Source organism: Nelumbo lutea, chromosome 8, assembly GCF_056320005.1.
Source record: "Nelumbo lutea isolate HS-2025 chromosome 8, American lotus-T2T, whole genome shotgun sequence".
Classification (NCBI taxonomy): domain Eukaryota; kingdom Viridiplantae; phylum Streptophyta; class Magnoliopsida; order Proteales; family Nelumbonaceae; genus Nelumbo; species Nelumbo lutea.
Window position 1 is genome coordinate 14,020,137 of NC_142691.1, and position 18,809 is coordinate 14,038,945.

General features: G+C 39.4%; 3 protein-coding genes across 4 annotated transcripts; 2 read left to right on the plus strand and 1 right to left on the minus strand.

The window, feature by feature from the left end:
- Positions 1-3,011: 3,011 nt before the first annotated feature.
- LOC148842863 (uncharacterized) lies at positions 3,012-4,626 on the minus strand. The gene is made up of 2 exons (XM_088958025.1): positions 4,386-4,626; positions 3,012-4,076 (listed from the first exon to the last, which is right to left on the minus strand). Exons 1-2 carry the CDS (start codon positions 4,437-4,439, stop codon positions 3,315-3,317), a joined length of 816 nt encoding a protein of 271 aa, XP_088814151.1. The 5' UTR covers positions 4,440-4,626; the 3' UTR covers positions 3,012-3,314.
- A 2,207-nt stretch (positions 4,627-6,833) lies between these two features.
- On the plus strand, positions 6,834-7,847 carry LOC148842864 (uncharacterized). Its single transcript, XM_088958171.1, has 3 exons — positions 6,834-7,061; positions 7,207-7,332; positions 7,491-7,847. The coding sequence occupies exons 1-3, from the start codon at positions 7,005-7,007 to the stop codon at positions 7,635-7,637; spliced, it is 330 nt and encodes a 109-aa protein (XP_088814297.1). The 5' UTR covers positions 6,834-7,004; the 3' UTR covers positions 7,638-7,847.
- An 8,418-nt stretch (positions 7,848-16,265) lies between these two features.
- LOC148842865 (protein kinase PINOID 2-like) lies at positions 16,266-17,994 on the plus strand. Of its 2 annotated transcripts, none has more exons than XM_088956592.1 (2): positions 16,266-16,893; positions 17,026-17,994. In XM_088956592.1, the coding sequence occupies exons 1-2, from the start codon at positions 16,316-16,318 to the stop codon at positions 17,885-17,887; spliced, it is 1,440 nt and encodes a 479-aa protein (XP_088812718.1). In that variant the 5' UTR covers positions 16,266-16,315; the 3' UTR covers positions 17,888-17,994. The 2 variants fall into 2 exon arrangements, with proteins under 2 accessions (XP_088812718.1, XP_088812719.1); XM_088956593.1 differs by having other exon boundaries at positions 16,278-16,893; positions 17,089-17,994.
- Positions 17,995-18,809: the final 815 nt, after the last annotated feature.

The window sequence follows — 18,809 nt, forward strand, 5'->3', positions numbered from 1 at the left end:
TTTAGAAATCCCAAACTGTTACAGTTAGTAGTGGATGATAACTGGATTGATCCTCTACCACTGGGAATATTCTTCCATGCAAGGTGGCAGGTTGCATCCGTATCAACTCCCCACCCTAGAACTCTTGTCCTCAATGGGATATCGTTTCAGAAGATCAGTCTAGAGCTCCCATGTGGCATCTGCCGCAGGAGTGCCTTGCCATTAGATCAGGAGTTCTGTTGCAGCTTGCTTTCCCTTCTTGATGATGCGTCAATCCAATACTGTTATTGGGCAGGGTAGGAGAGTGCCTTCAGCTGTCAAAGGTAGCAAGGTGGCCATGGGGTGTATATGGGCCCCTAGTTTCTTCTTCAACCAGGAAACATGAAAGACTGGGTGTAGCTTACATCCTGCTGGTAGGTCCAAACGATAAGCTACTGGACCTATCTTTTCCAGAACTTGGAATGGCCCAAAGAACCGGGCTGATAACTTCTGGGAATTCCTTGTAGCTATGCTGCTTTGGCGGTATGGTTGCAAGCATAGATAGATCCAATCTCTGACTTCAAATACCCTCTCTGTTCGATGCTGCTTTGCAAAACGCTTCATCCTTTTTTGGGCTTGCCTCAAGCTGTCTCTGAGTTTAGTTAGGATGATCTCCCTCTCCCTTAATTCTTCATCCACTGATTGTACCTTAGTGGTGTCAGGCACATATGATAATAGTGTTGGAGGGGGATACCCGTAAACTTTTTCGAACGAACTTTTAGTTGAGGAATGGTGTATGGTATTATACCACCATTCGGATAAAGAGAGCCATTTGGTCCAACGATGGGGGAGAGAGTTGGTAAAACACTGGAGGTATGTCTCAAGGGTCCAATTCAGGACCTCAATTTGCCCATCGGTTTGGGGGTGGTAAGCTGAACTCATACAGAGCTTGGTCCCCAGAAGCTTGAAGAACTCCTTCCAGAACTGGCTAGTGAAGGTTGGGTCTCAATCACTTATGATCGATATTGGCATCCCATGCAGCTTGAATACCCCGTCTATAAATGCTTGAGCGACATCTTGGGCTGTATATGGGTGGGACAAAGGGAGAAAGTGCCTGTACTTACTCAGCTTGTCTACTATCACCATGATCACTAATTTGCGATTTGAAGTTGGAAGTAGGGGTGGCAATGAGCTGAGTTTTTCACGAACTACTTGAGCTTTGCTCTGCTTGGTTTTAGCCAAGCTTGAGCCCAATTCAATGGCTCGATTGTTAAATGAGCCGAGCTCGAGCCGACTTGAATATATATTTGATATTTAATATAATATATATAATAAAAATATAGAAAATAATATATATAATAAAAATATTATAATTATTAATTATTATAATTCTTAAAATTTTAAATATAAAATAAAAAAATTATATATAATTTTTATTTTTATAAAATATTTTTTCATAATATCTTTATAATAAAATATTTTTATAAAATATAAAATTAGTTGAGCCGAGCTCGAGCTCAAGGTTCTAGCTCGAACCGAGCTCGAGCCTTATTGAATAGTCATGAGCTGAGCTCGAGCTTGGTATTAGATATTTCAGACCACACCTTTTCAAGGATAGGTAGAGGTTGGAGTAGTCCCGAGGTTGGGAGATTCTCGGCCTTGTGTCATTGACAAACATCACATTCTCGGACCTACGCCCACACCTCCTTCCTGTAGCTCTTCCAAAAACAGTTCCGCCTAAGGCGTTGCAATGTGTTTTGGTACCTCGACTGCCCACTTGTAGGGGAATAATGGGCTTCTTCAAAGAGTTTGGTTCTAAACTGGGAATTTGGGCTTCTTCATTGAGCACTTGTAGGTTTGGATCAGCGGCCACCTCTTCTCTAAGTGCTTTAATCCAGGTAGGAATTGGTTTTGAGAGGACATGCAAAGTTTTAGTGTGGCAAAGCCCATTAATTTACTTACGAGTTTCTACTGGGATGGAGTGTGGATTTTTTGTTCTAGTAGATATACTAAACTGCGGTGGTCGGTCCAGATAGTGAATTTGTTTCCCAACAGATATGACCTCCATTTTTGAGTGTCGATTACCACAGCTAGGAGTTCCTTGTTATAGGTCGAGAGTGAGAGGGCCCGACCCTGTAGAGCTTTGCTGAAATAGGACAAGGGTCGACCATTCTAGGAGAGTACTGCCCCAACCCTGTTTCTTGATGCATCACACTCAATGGTGAAAGGAACTGAGAAGTTTGAAAGAGACAGTAGGGGGGGCTGTGGTCATTGCTGTCTTCAATTTCATTTCTGAAAAGCCAGATCAGCCTGCGCCTAAGCCCAGCTTCCCTTCTTGAGCAATTGGGTAAGTGGCCTTGCTAGAAGCCCATACCCCTTTATAAACTTGCGATAGTAACCTGTAAGGCCCCAATACCCCCTTAGTTCTTTTTGTGTCAAAAAAACTCCTTAATTCTTTTTGTGTCTTGGGCTTGGGCTAGTTCTGAATGCTTTGTATTTTATCTAGATCCATGCCTACCCCGTCAGCTGAAATGATGTGTCCCAGGTACTCAACCCGATCTATGGCAAACCTGCACTTCTTCATTCTAGCATACAATTTATTTTTTCTTAAAACCCCCAAGGTTAGTCTTACGTGAATTATGTGCTTAGTGGTGGATCTGCTAAAAACCAATATATTCTGGCACTGTCAAGGTATTTTAGCTAGCAACTGCTTTTCCTAAGTATCATTTTCTCATCTTATTCGAAACTAATTCGTTAATTGGGATATTAGTAATAAATAGGTCAACTTAGATGAGAAGATATGATTATTTTATTAATCTGATCGAAATATTAAGCGAGAAATTTGGAGAGGTAAGGGCCATTTTTTATCTTTCTTTTTTGAGAGGTTAATTTGCCCTTTCACAAAAGTATGCTAATTTTACACAAATCTATTGATGTTATAATTAATTAAATGGGGGATTCAAATCATATATCTGGATAATCTCTCTCTCTCTCTCTGATCCAAAAGAAGTGACCCTTCTACGAACGAACTGGCTGCAAGTAACACTCTAACATGGTGAAGAACAGATCTATCTTTAAATTTATTGTCATTAACAAAAAAAAAAAAAAGAAAAGAAAAACAGATCACACATTGGCACTGGTAGAGGGGAAACCTTATTGATTACGTTTTGATGGAATGATAAACCAAAGAACTTACAATTCTTCTGGCCACAATCCAGTTCCTCTAGTCCCCTTTCTGCAAGCGATTAAACATCAAACAACTCCCCAGGAGGTCACCAAAGACACAGATAATATTAATGAAATGATGCGCCACACCACACCCACACATGACAGGAGTCCATTACCAACTTAATTAGTTAATCCCTTTTGGCATCTTCATTGCTGCTTCCATCCAGGCCCAAGCTGTGCTTCACGGCATCAGCTGCACCCTGAGCCAGGTTCTTCATCTGATCCCCTGTTTGCTGCAGGATACCGCCCGTCTTCTCCTTGCCCGCTTCGGCCGACTGGCCAGCCTCCTCACTCTTCTCCTGCAGGAAGCTGCCCGTCTTATCTTTGCCTGAACCAGCGTTGTCTCGTGCAGATTGGGCAGCCTTTGAGGCCTTGTGTTTTGCCGCGTCGGTCTTCTCACTAATATAGCTGCCTGTTTGGTCCTTCATCTCTTGGGTACGGCCTCCGGTAACTCCGCCACTCCCTGATACATTGTCTTTCGCCGCATCGAACTTCTCCTTGAGATAACTCCCTGTTTGATCCATGCTCTCTCGTGCCCGGCCTCCGGCAGCTCGGGCAGTCTCTGATGTCTTGTCCTTCGCTCTGTATGTACTGTCTTTCATTGCCTCTCCGGCCTCTCTTCCCTTCCCCATCATCCGATCCGTGCTCTCTCGTGCCCGGTCTCCGGCAGCTCGGGCAGTCTCTGATGTCTTGTCCTTCGCTCTGTATGCAGTGTCTTTCATTGCCTCTCCGGCTTCTCTTCCCTTCCCCATCATCTGATCCATGCCCTTTCGTGCCCGGTCTCCGGCCACCTGGGCAGTCTCTGATGTCTTGTCCTTGGCTGTGTATGCACTGTCTTTCATTGCCTCTCCAGCCTCTCTTCCCTTCCCCATCGTCTGATCCATCTTTTCCTGCACAGAACGAAACCCATCCAAACACAATTTAAGAGTAAAGGAAAGCAAAAGAATTCCTTTAACTACACACTGTTACAGACTTCAGTGCTTATTGTGATCATCACCATGCACACTGCAACTACTCATATATATATAGGTCATGCATTCAACCTCAAAGTGCTTATTGTGATCATCACCATGCACACTGCAACTACTCATATATATGGGTTATGCATTCAACCTCATACACGATATATAATCACTACATGGGTCGTTCCAGAAGCATCCCCATGATCGTTTTGATTTAAGTACTTAACTCATATATACCTGAGCTTGGCCTTTGGTCTCGCCTGTTTTGTAGCTCTGCTGGTGGGATGACATGGAGTCGGACTAGAAAGAAAGCAAAGCACAAATCAAAGCAATTCAACAACGCTAACTCTCTGTAGGAAATGCTTCGAAAAAACTGATGGATAAATAGGGAATGAGATCTTCTGTTCTATGTGGACACAATGGGTTCTAGCTTGATCTTGCATGCGTATTTATAGGCACTGTTGATTGGACGCGTGTCCTGCTTCCCGACACGTGTTACCTTACGTGTGCCGCTTTCCCTTTGTAAAATGCACAATCATCAGAAATCAGAATAGCCGTTTGGATTCTATTGTCTGCTCTGCTGCCTTCTTGAGACGATCGGATAAAATATTAATATTACCATCAAACTGAAACCGTCAGTTTAGTTGCAAACCAGACACAAGGAAAGACTGGGGAGAGTTTTTTTACTACCTGTAATCATATATTTGGATGCTAACCCTTCACTATCACTTCTACTAAATTATATATTTTTATTTACCTATAAAAATATATATTTTATTTTATTTTTTATATACTGGTGTGTGGCACGTGCATTGCACGTATTATATATATATATATATATATATATGCAAGAGGAGATACTGGAGAAAGACAAATAAATGGGTTGTTGGGCGTAATTTGATGATTGACTAATGTTGTGAAGTGTTGATGATAGAATAGTAAATTATATATGCAAGGGTATTTAGATAAACAAAAGTTGAAATTATTGGTTAAAATTGGGATGCAAACAAAGGATAGAATAGAAAATGAAGTAATTAAGATGTTTTGTTTTAAATATATAAGTTTGAATATGAACCCATTAATAATTTTTTAATAGACCTATTAATAAATTCATATATTATAAGAATAAAATGAAAGTTTGTGTTATTAGAAAGGGGTATTATCATAGGTATACAAAAGTTGGACCCAAGGGGAATGAGCCTGAAACTGTCTTTCTTTTTACTATATAGAAGTGGAAAAGTTTGAATATAAACCTATTAATGAATAAGCATTTGATAAGGATAAACTAAAAATTTGCATAAATAGAAAGAGCATTATAGATATATGAAAGTTATACCAAAGAGGATTAGTGTGGAACTGTTTCCTTTATATATATAGAGAGAGAGAGAGAGACTTTTCTTGGTTTTCTATAATTCATAAAAATTAAATTAAAGTATTTCAATACCACCGTTTAACACTTACAAATGATAGTTGTTTAAATATTTTAATTTTTAAAATCAATCAATGATCTAAGATTTCAAAATTAAAACCCCTTTTCATTTTTTTTTTTTGGTTTTTACCTTTAGTCTTTAATTGCACATTTAACCACACATGCACATGACACGTATTATTACATTAGTAAGGGAAAAATTAATCCAAATTCCCATAATGTGATTTCTATTTACTCAAATCTCTCCTGTATTTTGACTCCTCTTCAAACCATCCTTCACAATGTGGATTGTGAAAATAATGAGGTTTTAGCCGGAAATTTCTGTGGTTGATTAATCTAATCGATCCTCTGAAGAATCACTAGGCAAAATCAGGATGCTAGAAAACTTAAAGCCTCACGTCAACGCTTTCCATTAACCAAACTAACAGAAGGGGTGTCGATGTTACTTTCTTTGAAGGAGGTTTAAGTAGAGGTCAAGGTACACATTATTATAACCGTGGATCCATATTCAATCCACATTATAAATTAATTATATTCGAATCTCCTTAATTGGATCGTGTTGAATTTGGATTCAGACAAACGAATACCATTTCATCCCTAATGGACAGAGGCGTATCTTATACATAATTTTGCATACTTTTTTTTTTTGCGTAGTGCATAATTTTGCTTACTTAAAAGAAGTGATTAGGATCTGATAAAATAATCCAAAGTTTATGTTTTCCTCAATTGATGAATTTGACTATTTCGAATAGGGGTGATTATGGGCTGGGCTTAGCAACTGTTATAAGAGTTATAGACCAGGCCTGGGCTCGGCCCAGCCCAAGTTCCGGGCCTCTGATTTATATATATATATATATATATATATATATATATAATATTTATATTATCTAAAACTATGTATAGTTATAAATATGTGTAAGCAGTAAGTAGAGCAGGGTCTAAAATCTAAATACAAAATATAGGCCCAAGCCTGAAACTTCCGGGGCGGGCTTTCTGGGCCAGACTGAAAATGATGATCCCTAATCTGGAGCTATTTAAAATGCTATGGAATAAAATCATCAAGAGTTCCTTGAATAGGGATTTGTGTGGATAATTCGTTCTCCATTACCAAATCTGTAGGGAGAATTTGTGGTTCTCCTCCCAATTCTGAGATACCAGTGTTTGAAGGTTTCATTGTTTATGGTCCTAGTCAAGCGGAAAAGATTTTTGAGGGTTTGTTTTCACTCCATATATAGAACAAGCCATAATGATGCAACAAGTAGGGGGAGGGATACATATGTCATCGCTGCAGATAGACTCAGAAAGCTATAAATGCCCCATTGCAAGAACTTGGCTTCAACACACAATCCAAGAATTCAACAAACAAGAGCTTCTCGACTCCCCTTGCAATCTCTCTTTCTTTTGTTTTCGCTTCTATCAAACAAAAAATGGCAAGCCAAGATCTTAGCTACCAGACCGGCGGTGCAGCAGCTGGTCAAGCTCAGGTGCATTTACTAGCATCCACCCCTGATGATGATGATGATGGTGTTATTGATTAATTCATGGCTTTCATTAGTATATATTCATGGTATCATGTCATGACATCATAATCAATTTTTGCTAATTTTCTTTTCTTTGTTTTCTGAGCAGCTTAAGAGGGATGAACAGGTGTCCAATGCTGCCCAAGCCGCCCAGGGAGGGGCATCTGAAGCTGCACAGTCTACCCAAAGCTCCCTCCAAGAAGCCAAGGAGCAAGCAACCAACTTCCTTCAACAGGTATATAATAATAAACATCTCTAATATGGGTTAGTGTTTCTCTCAAGCCAAACCAGAAAATCCAGATTTTTCAAGGTTTAGGGTTGGCTTTTCAAATAGATGATCAAGAGTTATATGAATTCAATTAGCCTGACATTTTGATTTTGTGTTACTGAAAGACTGGGGAGCAAGTGAAGAACATTGCACAAGGAGCTGCAGAGGCAGTGAAGAACACTCTGGGGATAAACAATAGCAATGAGCCCAACAACCCAAGCTTGGACTCAAGCGCCCACCCTAGCAACCCCGGCGGCCCAGTAAGCCACTAAGAAGATTTGATCCAAGCTTCTGTCTTCTTGTTTCTTCTGAAAGTTTAATTTTTATTCCCAGTTCTTTCTGAGGTTGTTAGTTGTGGGCCTCAACCAATTCTATTGTGGAAGTGGTTATCTTGTTTGTTTCTTGTAAGAAGAGAGTGCTGCAATCTCTCTCTCACTGACAATGAAATTATAATTTTCTTCTTTCGTTTCTTCTCCCGTAAATCAGAATGCTATTTTTTTTTCGTTTCTTTGATGGATTTGACTTTGTTCCTTTCTCTTCAACAATTAATTTACTCCATACAAAGATCCGATTTGATTAAGAAACTAATTGGGTCCAAATGAGCCATAGGGTATATTTGCCAAAAAAAAAATAAAAGAAAGTGGTAAACTGAATTAAGTTTTATCTCAAATACAAAGTGGGTTGGCCCAGATGTGGCAGGTTTTAGGTAATATCCGTGCCACGTGGCAAAAGAAAGCACCGCCGTTATGCATAAATTTTCAGACGTGAACCAAGTGAAGTACTAAGGTGGTCTTCAAAGCTGCCGAAATAAGCCCTCAAAGCCAAATACAAGCAGAGAGGTCCAACCAAGAAGGTGGGGAAGCCCACACACAGAAATCATCCAAATATTTGGCCTTTTTGGCCACAAGGTGAGCAGGCCTAGAAAAAGTCTACGAATATACAAAGCCTTGCTAGCACGGGCCGGGATTCTGGGCTTTCTGAGTCTATAAACTTATATATTGCATATTCTGGTTTGACCCATGTTCTGGTTTCTGAGAGAAAATTTAAAGGATCAAAGACAAAAGAGATGATGGGTCTCCTTCTTGGAGAATCCTAGCTCTCCAAGTTAACTTTTGCTTGGTAGGTTAAAAGACAAACAAGAAAAAAAACTGTAGACACCAGGTGAGAGGACGGCGCTTTGAACTACAAGCGGCCTATGAGGTGTGTGCACCAAATGACCCACACCTTTGGGCTAATGGGCTTAAAGGTGTCACTGGACTGGTTTTGGGTTGTACTCTGTTCAAATCAAAATCAATTTGGACGGTTTGGATGGATCAATAACACATTGAATTGGACTAGTCCATACTTAATATTACAAAATATTGATTGGATTGGATTGGACCTGGTCCATCCATAATGGATTGATATTGGATTGGGTGAAATTGAATCAATATCCGGTCCATTGATAGAAGATAAGAATACAGGTGTCAATGGACCAGTCTTGGGTTGGAACCAATTTGATCAGATTGGACGGTCCAAAATGGTCCAGAGTATTATTCATCATATTGGACTGGACCTAGTTTATCTGTAAACTGTAATGGATTCATAATGGACTGGATAGGATTGAACCAAATCCGGTCCAATTGACACCCCTAGTCTGTAGTCTGTACTATGATGCCATTGAAAGACCATTTACGTGATGAATTATCTGCAACTATGTTCTTATTTGGTCCTATGGTATGAGGTGAGAAACTAACTAAAGGCTAAAGCTTTTCTGAAGAACGGTTGCCTATTTTGTCAGAGGAAGCAATGCAATAGAGATGGTCAGGAGGAATAATCAGTGAGTGTACCGGGAGCTTCCAGATTCATGGGCTCCGAGGCAGTCTGCAAATGAGTCAATTTGTCAAAGGAGTTTCTGTTGGCATCAGTGGCCGGAGCAGAAAAAAGTTGTTTGTTATGTACAAGTACAACAACAATGTCTGTTTTTGAAGCGTATATCCTGCAATTAGTCTTATGTCTGCTGCTTCATCTCCTCTTTATTGTTGCTTCTTTCTTCCTCTTTTCTTGTTTCTTTTCCCTCTTACCTTGGTTTTTCTTTTTTTGCATTAGACCATGGCAGAGTGCAAACATTAATTATAGAGTAAAAAAAATCTTGGGAAAAAGGAACTAATGGAAATATTTAGAGAATAACTAAGAAAACCCATTGAAGAAAAATTATTTTTCTTTTTTGATATTGTGAATATGTGTATTGATCTGAACATTGAGAATACGTAAGTGAATGGAACATGCATGAGGATTTAATCACAGCCATACATCAGGAATAGCCACGTGTGCAATAAAAAATAATGATTAGAAAAATGGAGCACTGTAAAAAAGACTCAAGAAAAGAAAAACGAAGTTATTAATATATCAAGGACTAAAGCCAGTTTCAAATGCATTTAATACTTGTACAGAAGAATAAGACGTAAAGTTGCACTGAGACAAAACGAAATGCAATTTTAGTAATGCCAGGAGTAAAAGTAAGGAATTAGTTAATGCATGCTTAATAGTCTAAAATTCCTTAAAAACTGTTTTTTCTCTTTTAATCCAAATTGGTTAATTATTACCAGTAAGGAGAGGGATAGAAGGGGAAATCATCCAATGAATCTAGATTTGTGGCAATCACAGAATATGTCCACAAAGTGAGCATAGTAGATATAAGAATGTTGAGATACATTTATAGCCAAACCAGTAGGGACAAAATAAAGAAAAAGGAGTCAAAGTATAGTAGTAAGAAAACAATTCTTTAGCAGAAAATATGGTCATAGATAGACTAATTGAGAAATAGGATTCAGGTAGAAGATCCCACAGATTGGATAAGAAGAAGAAGATGATGATGAAAAATGTTTGAGGAAACATTAGGTAGAATTCTGTGAAAAATAAATAAAGCTTATATATTGTGATAAGGTTGCTTAAATACCAGAGTTTATTCATTTTTCTCCATTTCATTTCCTGTCTTATTTTCTACTTGGTGTTTGAGAAAGGATCATAACAAAGGATCTTTGTATGAGAAACAGTGTTTGGAAGTTGCTTCATGCATGTGCAGGCATGTTCTCATCCATGTGGGTCGATTTGGTACATGAGAAATTGACACTCTTTCAACATGATATGCTCATAACCACAATGATGATACTCTCTTTTCCCTTTTCTCTTCAGGATTGATGATGATGATGATGATTCACAGTTAGGTCCCTTCTTACCTGTAAGTCCCCACCTCTGTCTATACCATCCTAAAAAGGAACTAAAAGGACCATCTTAATGGGAAACATTATAGGTGAAGAAACAATCAATCTTCAATAGGTCTCACATGGATGGACAGTTTAGTTGTTTGTAGGGTGGGGCTCCAACGCCATCTTCATCTAGCTTCAATTAGTCTACAGAAACTTCAGATTATCTTTGTTGCTTTTAGTTCTTCCTTGCTATGAACTCTGAATATTAATGCTTTAGAAGTAGATATTATGAGAAAGAATTAATTGCTTTAATTGTTGTTTGTTTCTAGCTAGTTCAAGCCTTTGGGTAGTGCAAATGAGGAACACCTCTCATCTGTTTTGAACTCAACTAACCAAATTTCTGCTACTGTTAATATTGGGTAGTCTTTTCCTTCACTTTTTCATAGCCCCTACCAACCAGACACAATGTTAACTGAATTAGACTGCAGATGCAAACGTGAAGAAAAAGAAAACAAAAGGGGTGATGAATTGTAGATTCCAGTTTTATACTTAATTACTTAGAAAAAAAAGAGTGCTAAATTTCTTAAGTAACGGCCGAAAGCTAATCATTTAAACTGCCAAGTGTCAGACATGATCTACTGTGATAAAATGAGTTTGAATGTAAGTTATATATAACATAGAATTTTGCAACAATTATTTCTACACTTTGAAATATATGTGGATGTCATTGATTAATTCTTGCTTGCTTATCCTGCTTTCAGACAGATATGCATGTCACCTTTTTGAATGAAAAAGGGGGGGGGGGGGGAGGAGTGTTACCCTATAAAAAAAAGCTTTAACTCCTCCAATTGACCAAAATGTCCTTACCTCTTTAATGACTAAAATACCCTTGTGAGCCAAATGGTCCTCATCCTCGCTGAGACATGGTGGAATTGTAATTTGGAAGCAAATTTTTAAAGGGAATGATTTGCAAAGGGTTGATATGGGATTTGATGGATGGGAAATTTGGTATAGAATCATTCCATAAGAGAAATGTGATGGATCATACATATCTGCTAGAATCATTGGACAAATCTCGGTCTGGACTGGAGAATTCCTAGACAGGCCTTGAAGAGTGGTCCCAATCCTCCCCCTCACCACACAAACTCACTCTATACCAATCTCTACTGACTACTGACAACATGAGCATGGAAAGACGGGTTTCCCATTCTTCAACTTGACAGTGGATATTCCTTTGAAGAGGTAGAAAAAGTTAGGTTACTTCAAAACAAAACTGCACCGAAATTTACACAGGAACAAGAGGTACATCTTGGATTTGTTCAAAACAAAACAAAACTGCACCGAAATTTTCATGTAAGTTCATTTATATATATATAACTTGCAATGATTTGTATTTGTTTTGAAGAAAGTAAAGGGCAGTTAGGGGATCTTCACTTTCATACTCAATAAAAAAAGAAAAAACATGAATGTAGTATGTATGTATTTGTTATGTAGTAATGAATGTAACAAAGAAGAAAAATGAATATCTTGGACCACATAGTTTGGATATGCTCCCCGACAAGTCTCTATATGATGAACAGGACGAGTAGATAAGTTCCATAGTAGATGCTGGTATAAACCCTTTAGAAATTTGTCCACTTTCACTGAAAGTCATGGACCCTCCTGTTAAATTGTTTTTAAGAAGAACCCATTTGGATTTTCTCACAAATTGTTCTTTTTTCTTCGGTGTTTTGGGTTGTCAGGTTGGTCATGTCTGTCTGGTATTCTCGGCACATAATGGGAGTGGAAGTCTGCAGTTTGGTTGTTATTTTAGGGATGAAACTCCCCATCTCCTCAGATTCTGTCCTCTTATTGTTTTCTTTTGTTTCCTATTACTTTGAGCTGAGCTATTGACATGTTTCCTGCCAAGTTTCATTCTGTGGGTTTAGTGGTGCTGAAAGTTCACTTTCGAATTGGTTGCTCATGCAGCTGTTGTTTTCAGGAAAAAACCAGTTCAGTTCTGGTTGAAGCTCACAAAAAAAGAAGAGCTAGCTAGGGAGGCATGGTCCTTGTACATAGTACATACTCGATCGACAGCCCAACTACACCACTTTGTAAAGTGGTTTGTTTGCTCAGCTTTGCTCAACACGTCTTCTACTTTAATTTGTTCTTGGGGGATCAAGTTTCGGATCCAAGCCACAGGATGGATGTCAGACCAAGACCCCTCCAACTGTAAGCATTGGAAACTTGGACAGAACACCCGGGTTGATGGGTCAAGTTAAAAATTGCCACCTTTTAAGTATTATCCATGCACCCACCTGATTATTTCTCTAATTAATTAATGGGCCTCACTAATCCTCATGTAGATAAAAAAGTGGTAGCAATATTAATTGAGCACTTTTTTTGGGTGGTGGGTGTGGGAGAGGGTTAAAGTGTTAGCTAAAAATCTGTTTCCTTTAATAGTTGGGGATCCTTTATCAACCCTACCCCACCCCATGCACCCAGAAAAGAATGAGACTTGAAGCTTTCTGAAGAAGGGAATGAAATTTAAACAATAAAAAAATAAAAAAAGATCCTAATGAATGGGTTTGCTACCGAGTCAAGTCTTTCAGCGACCCTTCCTTCCTTTAGCAGAATTTGATGGATTGATCGATTAGATATAGGGAATAGAGAAGGGCCTTCCTTGATCTCATTATGTTATATAGTTTATGGTATACACAACAAATAGACAAGGAAATGACCAAGGAGAGTTGATGGGTAGTTGAGATGTAGCGGGAGAAGTGTATCTATGGACAAATGATGGAGTTTTGAGTTTTACAATATCTTTGGTTCTCTGAGACGACGTTGCAATTAATTATCGCTTGGCCTGCTTCTTGGAATTGAAACCAAAAGGAACAAAACAAAGATAAGATCCTCTGCAAAGAAGAACGAAGCTCTATCTGCTGCATATAATATTCAAATAAAGAGTGAGAAGATTCATGTTTTATTGTTTTCTCAAATTTCAATGACCTAGCACCTCCAAGTTTGCGAAATATTTTAAGGATCAATTGATAAGAATGGGTCTCAGTTGAGTTGTATACTTTTGATGGCCCACCACTTCTGGGTTTGATGGAAATCCCAGAAACCAGACTGATGAGTGAAGAATCCTGAGCTGATACCAAGTACTCAAAAAAACAATAAAGATAATTTGGAAAGCAAGAGGGATTAAAAAGGAGTGGTAGACTGCAGAGTCCTCCTGATTTTGCTTCAACTTGGCCTGAAGCCAAGGGAGATGAATGATGGAGATCCATCAAGTGAAGGGTCTCTATCCATGAATTTGTGAGCCATCGCCATAGCCATACGTACTGCTCTTGCTTGGGCTTAGGAATAGGGTCCAGCGTGAAGCAATGAACCTCCAAAGGGCAAAGGCCATCCATCATGTATTCTTCTTGCTTTACCTTTTACTCTGTGTTTTTGTATCTTTTGTTTTTTGGACCGTCTTGGCTTTCGGACCACTGACTCGTAGGTGAGACTTGACCTCGAGTTGTCTCAAGTTAAAGACTTAATAAGGGGATTGCCGGATTGGGACCCACCACTCAGCTCTCCTAACAAATTCCAATTAATTAATTTGTCATCCTCGGCAAGCATATTACATCCAATTGGGTCTCATTAACGATCAAGAACCTAACCTAATCTCTTTCCTATGAGTTCGGTTTCGGATCCGGGTTCGGGTATGTATACGAGCGGTTCGCCTTGGTTCTAGCCCACTCTCCCATAGCCGGTTGTGGATTCCACTGGTCATTAGACTTTGAAATCCAAAAACTCTATGTATTGCTGCAAGTAAAAGGCAAGAAAGTAAGCTAATTCAAGCTGTCATCATGCCAAATTATTGAGCAGAATATTAAAAAGCACCACCAACAGATCAGAACCTAAGGTTAATTATTATACCCTACACCACATATGAAAATGAAACTAATTGGAGGGTTGGACCCATAATTCTGACCTGATGGGCCCGTTTCCTAATCGGGTACAAAAGTATGGACCCAAATTGGACCCAGATCCCATTAGCATCGGACGGGGGTAATTGAGTAACTGAATAATTAGGTACCAACCGGACCCTATGCATCCCCAAGTCGGGTCCTACATGAGATGGTCGATGGGTGTCTCAACTCTCAATAGTTGGTAAACCGGCCTAGTCCATCCATGTACATAAATCAACATGTAATGATAGAGTAGGGAACTACCGGCTAGGGATAGAGTAGGATACACCTGAGGCCCATTGTCCATACCACGGAGACTCCCTGAGAGTATGCACTTCCACACCTATTATGGAGGGATGGTGACCGACCATCTGAGCTATTAGGTCATCAACCCAAGAATGAGTCAAAGGTCCCTCAGTCCTTTGGGATAGTATTATATATTAGGTGGAATCAGACTGGGTCATTGGTCGGTTAGCCCTATGGATTGGTCCGGCTCGCCCATTTTTGGGTTTGGATTTCATCAAATAAGCTTGGATCGATAATATTATATTATTATTAATAATATAAGTTTATTAAGTTATTACCAAATACTAATTTACAATTTAAGAAATAGGAATTAATTTATTAGATTATAAAATTACATATAGGAAGGACTTTTCATGTCCAAATTGGGCTTCGGGTTTATATAAGGATGGGTTTGGGCTTAAACTGTTGATAAAGAGATAAATCTCAACCCGGCCATGAACAGCTCTTCTTGGTGCGAATTCCCCATTAATTCATTTATGAAAATCGTACCAATTTTTTTGATAAATTAATTATTTATGATTATTTTATAAGATATTTATATTTATATTTTTGGAATATTGAATGGAATAAATGACTGCCCCTTTTTTTTTTCTACATATTATATAGGAAAATAGGAAATGATGGAAGTCGGCACCGTAGTCCGGCTCTACAGGACCAGAGGTACGCCATGGTGGAAAATGATGTCCTTCACAGTTCAAATATTGCTTCCAGATTCTAATTCAATTATAGCGCCACGTGTGTGACAGCTGATCGGTAACGGTTTTAGTTTTACATTTTACAATTCACATGCATGGCAAGCTACCCGTACCGTAAACAGGATTTGAGGTGGGAATTTATTGTGACCACGGGTGCTACATGCATGTACCTCCCATTCATTCCAAGCTCCGCTCTCCACCCCCCCCCCCCCAAACAGTCAAACCCTAATTGCCTAATGCCCACCTCCCTCTACAACTGCAACAAATACGGTTCCAATTGTAGAGAAAGTTTCCCAACTTTGGAAGTAAAGAGATATTGGAAGTGGGGTTATGATTTAATTAATTGGGTGTTATTGGTTCTCATAGGAGGGCTCTTTTTGTCCATTGGATTGGTATCAGATGAGGCTGAAGGGGGGGCCCTCCCCATGCGAGGGGGACTGATTCTCACTGAATCAATCAAAGTCTCAAAAAAGAAGAATAATAAATTATTAAAAAGGATGCCTCATCTTTTGACAAAGACAGGGAGGTCTCATCTCCGTATTTCTGTCTTTCTGCAAGAAAATACCCAAAATGCCACCAGTCGTCCCAGACTGGGCTCTAGGATATTTGTATTGTATAGAGCTTCAGTGGCAACATAGTAATATGATGTAAGGACAAGGGTATTTATTGCCCTTTGTTGTTAAAACATGGACACTTTAGTAAAGGTGGGTTTTTCTAAGCTTAAACTTCATGCATTAAAGGGAATACTCATATATATATAAAGCCTTGCAGGCCAAGAGAAGAAGCACATAGATGTTGCGCTCCACAGCCACAGGCCACAGCCATGACTACTACTACTACTACAACAAGCAGAGATGAATCCGACTACGACAGTAGCTGTTCTTCGACCACAGTGCTGGACTCCCGCCACAGCTGGATAAGCGACTTCAGCTTTGGCAGCAGGAGCTCTATCTCAGTCTGCTCTTACAGTGACAACTCCCTCTCTTGTGCTCAAAAGCCGCACAAGGCCAACCAAGCTGCCTGGGAGGCCATGAAGCGGCTTAGGGGAGAGAATGGTCAAGTTGGGCTTGACCACTTTCAGTTGCTTCGCCGCCTCGGAAGCGGAGACATCGGCAATGTCTATCTTTGCCGGCTCAGGAATCCTGTCGTAGGCTTGCCTGAGTGCTTGTATGCCATGAAGGTGGTGGATAGAGAAGCACTCGCGTTTAGAAAGAAGCTGCAGAGGGCAGAGATGGAGAAGGAAATACTGGGTATGCTTGATCACCCTTTCCTCCCAACTCTCTATGCCGACTTTGAAGCTTCCCACTACTCATGTCTGGTCATGGAGTTTTGTCCCGGCGGCGATCTGTATACTCTACGGCAGCGCCAGCCAGGGAAGCGGTTTAGCATCTCATCTGCTAGGTACGCTTCTGATTCTCTCTCACTTTCAGAGATAAGATCAAGTGTCTTCGGTTGCTCTCTCCTTTTAGCTAGCTATTTCTTGCTTTTCTATTCTGGATGGTTCATGGACCAAGTAGTGAACAAAAATTACAGGTTTTATGTAGCTGAAATCCTCTTAGCTCTGGAGTATCTACACATGTTGGGGATTGTATACAGGGACCTTAAGCCCGAGAACGTGCTGGTAAGGGAAGATGGGCACATCATGCTCTCAGACTTCGATCTCTCCTTCAAATGCGACGTGGTGCCCAAGCTTCTGAGAACGAAACCCAACCCAGAGGCTACACACAAGAACGTTAAGAGCTTGATCCCTTCATGTGCTACACCAATACAACCTGTGCTTTCTTGTTTCCTAGCGTCTACTAAGAACAGCAAGAAAAAGAAGGAAGTGAGCTCGGGCGCAGTAGCACCTGCAGAAGTTGATTTGCAGGAGGTCGATCCCGAACTGGTAGCTGAACCCATTAATGCCCGTTCGAAATCTTTCGTAGGGACTCATGAGTACTTGGCTCCAGAAGTAATCTCGGGGTCAGGCCATGGAAGTGCTGTGGATTGGTGGACTCTCGGGGTGTTCTTGTATGAACTCCTGTACGGGAGGACACCCTTTAAAGGTGAAAACAATGAGAAGACTCTCGTCAATATCATTAAGCAGCCATTGACCTTCCCTAGGATTGGTGTCAGCAGTAGCAGAGAACTTGAAGAGATAATGAAGGTTCAAGACCTTATAAGCAAGCTCCTGGTGAAGAATCCAAAGAAGAGAATAGGGAGCTTGAAGGGTTCAGTTGAGATCAAGAGGCATGAGTTTTTCAAGGGTGTCAATTGGGCTTTGATTAGGTCAGTTAAGCCTCCTGAAGTCCCCAGAGATTTACACAAAATTAAGAGCAAAGCTTCTTTACCAAAGCTAAGCAGAAAAGAAAGAGAGGCTACATATCAGCTCCCTCACCATTTTGACTATTTTTAATTGTAAATAAATATGAATAGATAGAGATGAAACACCCATCTTATACTAATGAAAGAGTTCTTTGTTTCTTCTGTTTTTGGTAGAGAAATAGAAGAGTTATTTACTTATTTTGTGCTTTCTCTCTTTCTCTCTCTCTCTCTCTCTCTCTCTCTCTGTTGTGTGTTTATTTGAATCTTTTCTACACCTGAAAAACGACTCAAGACCTATTGACTACTGTTATGCTTGACATGTTAATGCAATTCTTTTCTGTTTCCTACTAATGAAATAATATCCATGAAGTTTTTAATTTGTCTAATTTCCTCCTCTAGTTTGGATCCCTTTTTTCTCTGTATGAGTGCATGCCCTCAAGCTAACATGGGAAAAACCATAAAAAAAGAAGAACCATAATTATTCTAATTTCTTTTGTAATGAGAACTCATGTGATGATAATAATGACTCTTTTCAATGATGAAAATAATAATAATAAAAAGGAAAGTTATAGTAACTTGGCATCAACCATCCATAGTTTATTTTAGCTTTTTTGTTTATTTTATTTTTTTCCTGTGTTTGGGTACTCACCTCTCCAGTCTCCACAGCTTGTACAAGTTATACATTGTTCTCTTTTCTTATTTTAAAGAAGAAAAACAAGCCCATTATGGTCATCACCTGCAACTTTTGTATGAATTCTCTGTATGGCACTTTGCTTCCCTTTTGATATGATTATCTCAATCACAGCTTAAGCCACCAATATAATGGATGAATTAATAGTTTTTTACTGACATTATTATATATGTAATTGTAAGTGATTGAGGATGTTGAGTTCTATCTTTTCATTTGTTTAGTTTACTTGGATTGTGTTTGTGTTTGGAAAAAAAAATCATGAGGGGAAAAAAATTTGTTTTTCTTAAAATTTTTCACTGAGGAGGTTATGATGGCTTGAAAT

Bases quoted from the DNA above. Each gene is read 5' to 3' on its own strand.
- LOC148842863 (XM_088958025.1), bottom strand. From the start codon at position 4,439: ATGTCATCCCACCAGCAGAGCTACAAAACAGGCGAGACCAAAGGCCAA. The intron at 4,077-4,385 runs GTATATATGAGT...CGTTCTGTGCAG, and splicing joins AGACCAAAGGCCAAGCTCAG to GAAAAGATGGATCAGACGAT.
- LOC148842864 (XM_088958171.1), top strand. From the start codon at position 7,005: ATGGCAAGCCAAGATCTTAGCTACCAGACCGGCGGTGCAGCAGCTGGT. The intron at 7,062-7,206 runs GTGCATTTACTA...TTTTCTGAGCAG, and splicing joins CAGCAGCTGGTCAAGCTCAG to CTTAAGAGGGATGAACAGGT. The intron at 7,333-7,490 runs GTATATAATAAT...TGTTACTGAAAG, and splicing joins CAACCAACTTCCTTCAACAG to ACTGGGGAGCAAGTGAAGAA.
- LOC148842865 (XM_088956592.1), top strand. From the start codon at position 16,316: ATGACTACTACTACTACTACAACAAGCAGAGATGAATCCGACTACGAC. The intron at 16,894-17,025 runs GTACGCTTCTGA...CAAAAATTACAG, and splicing joins TTTAGCATCTCATCTGCTAG to GTTTTATGTAGCTGAAATCC.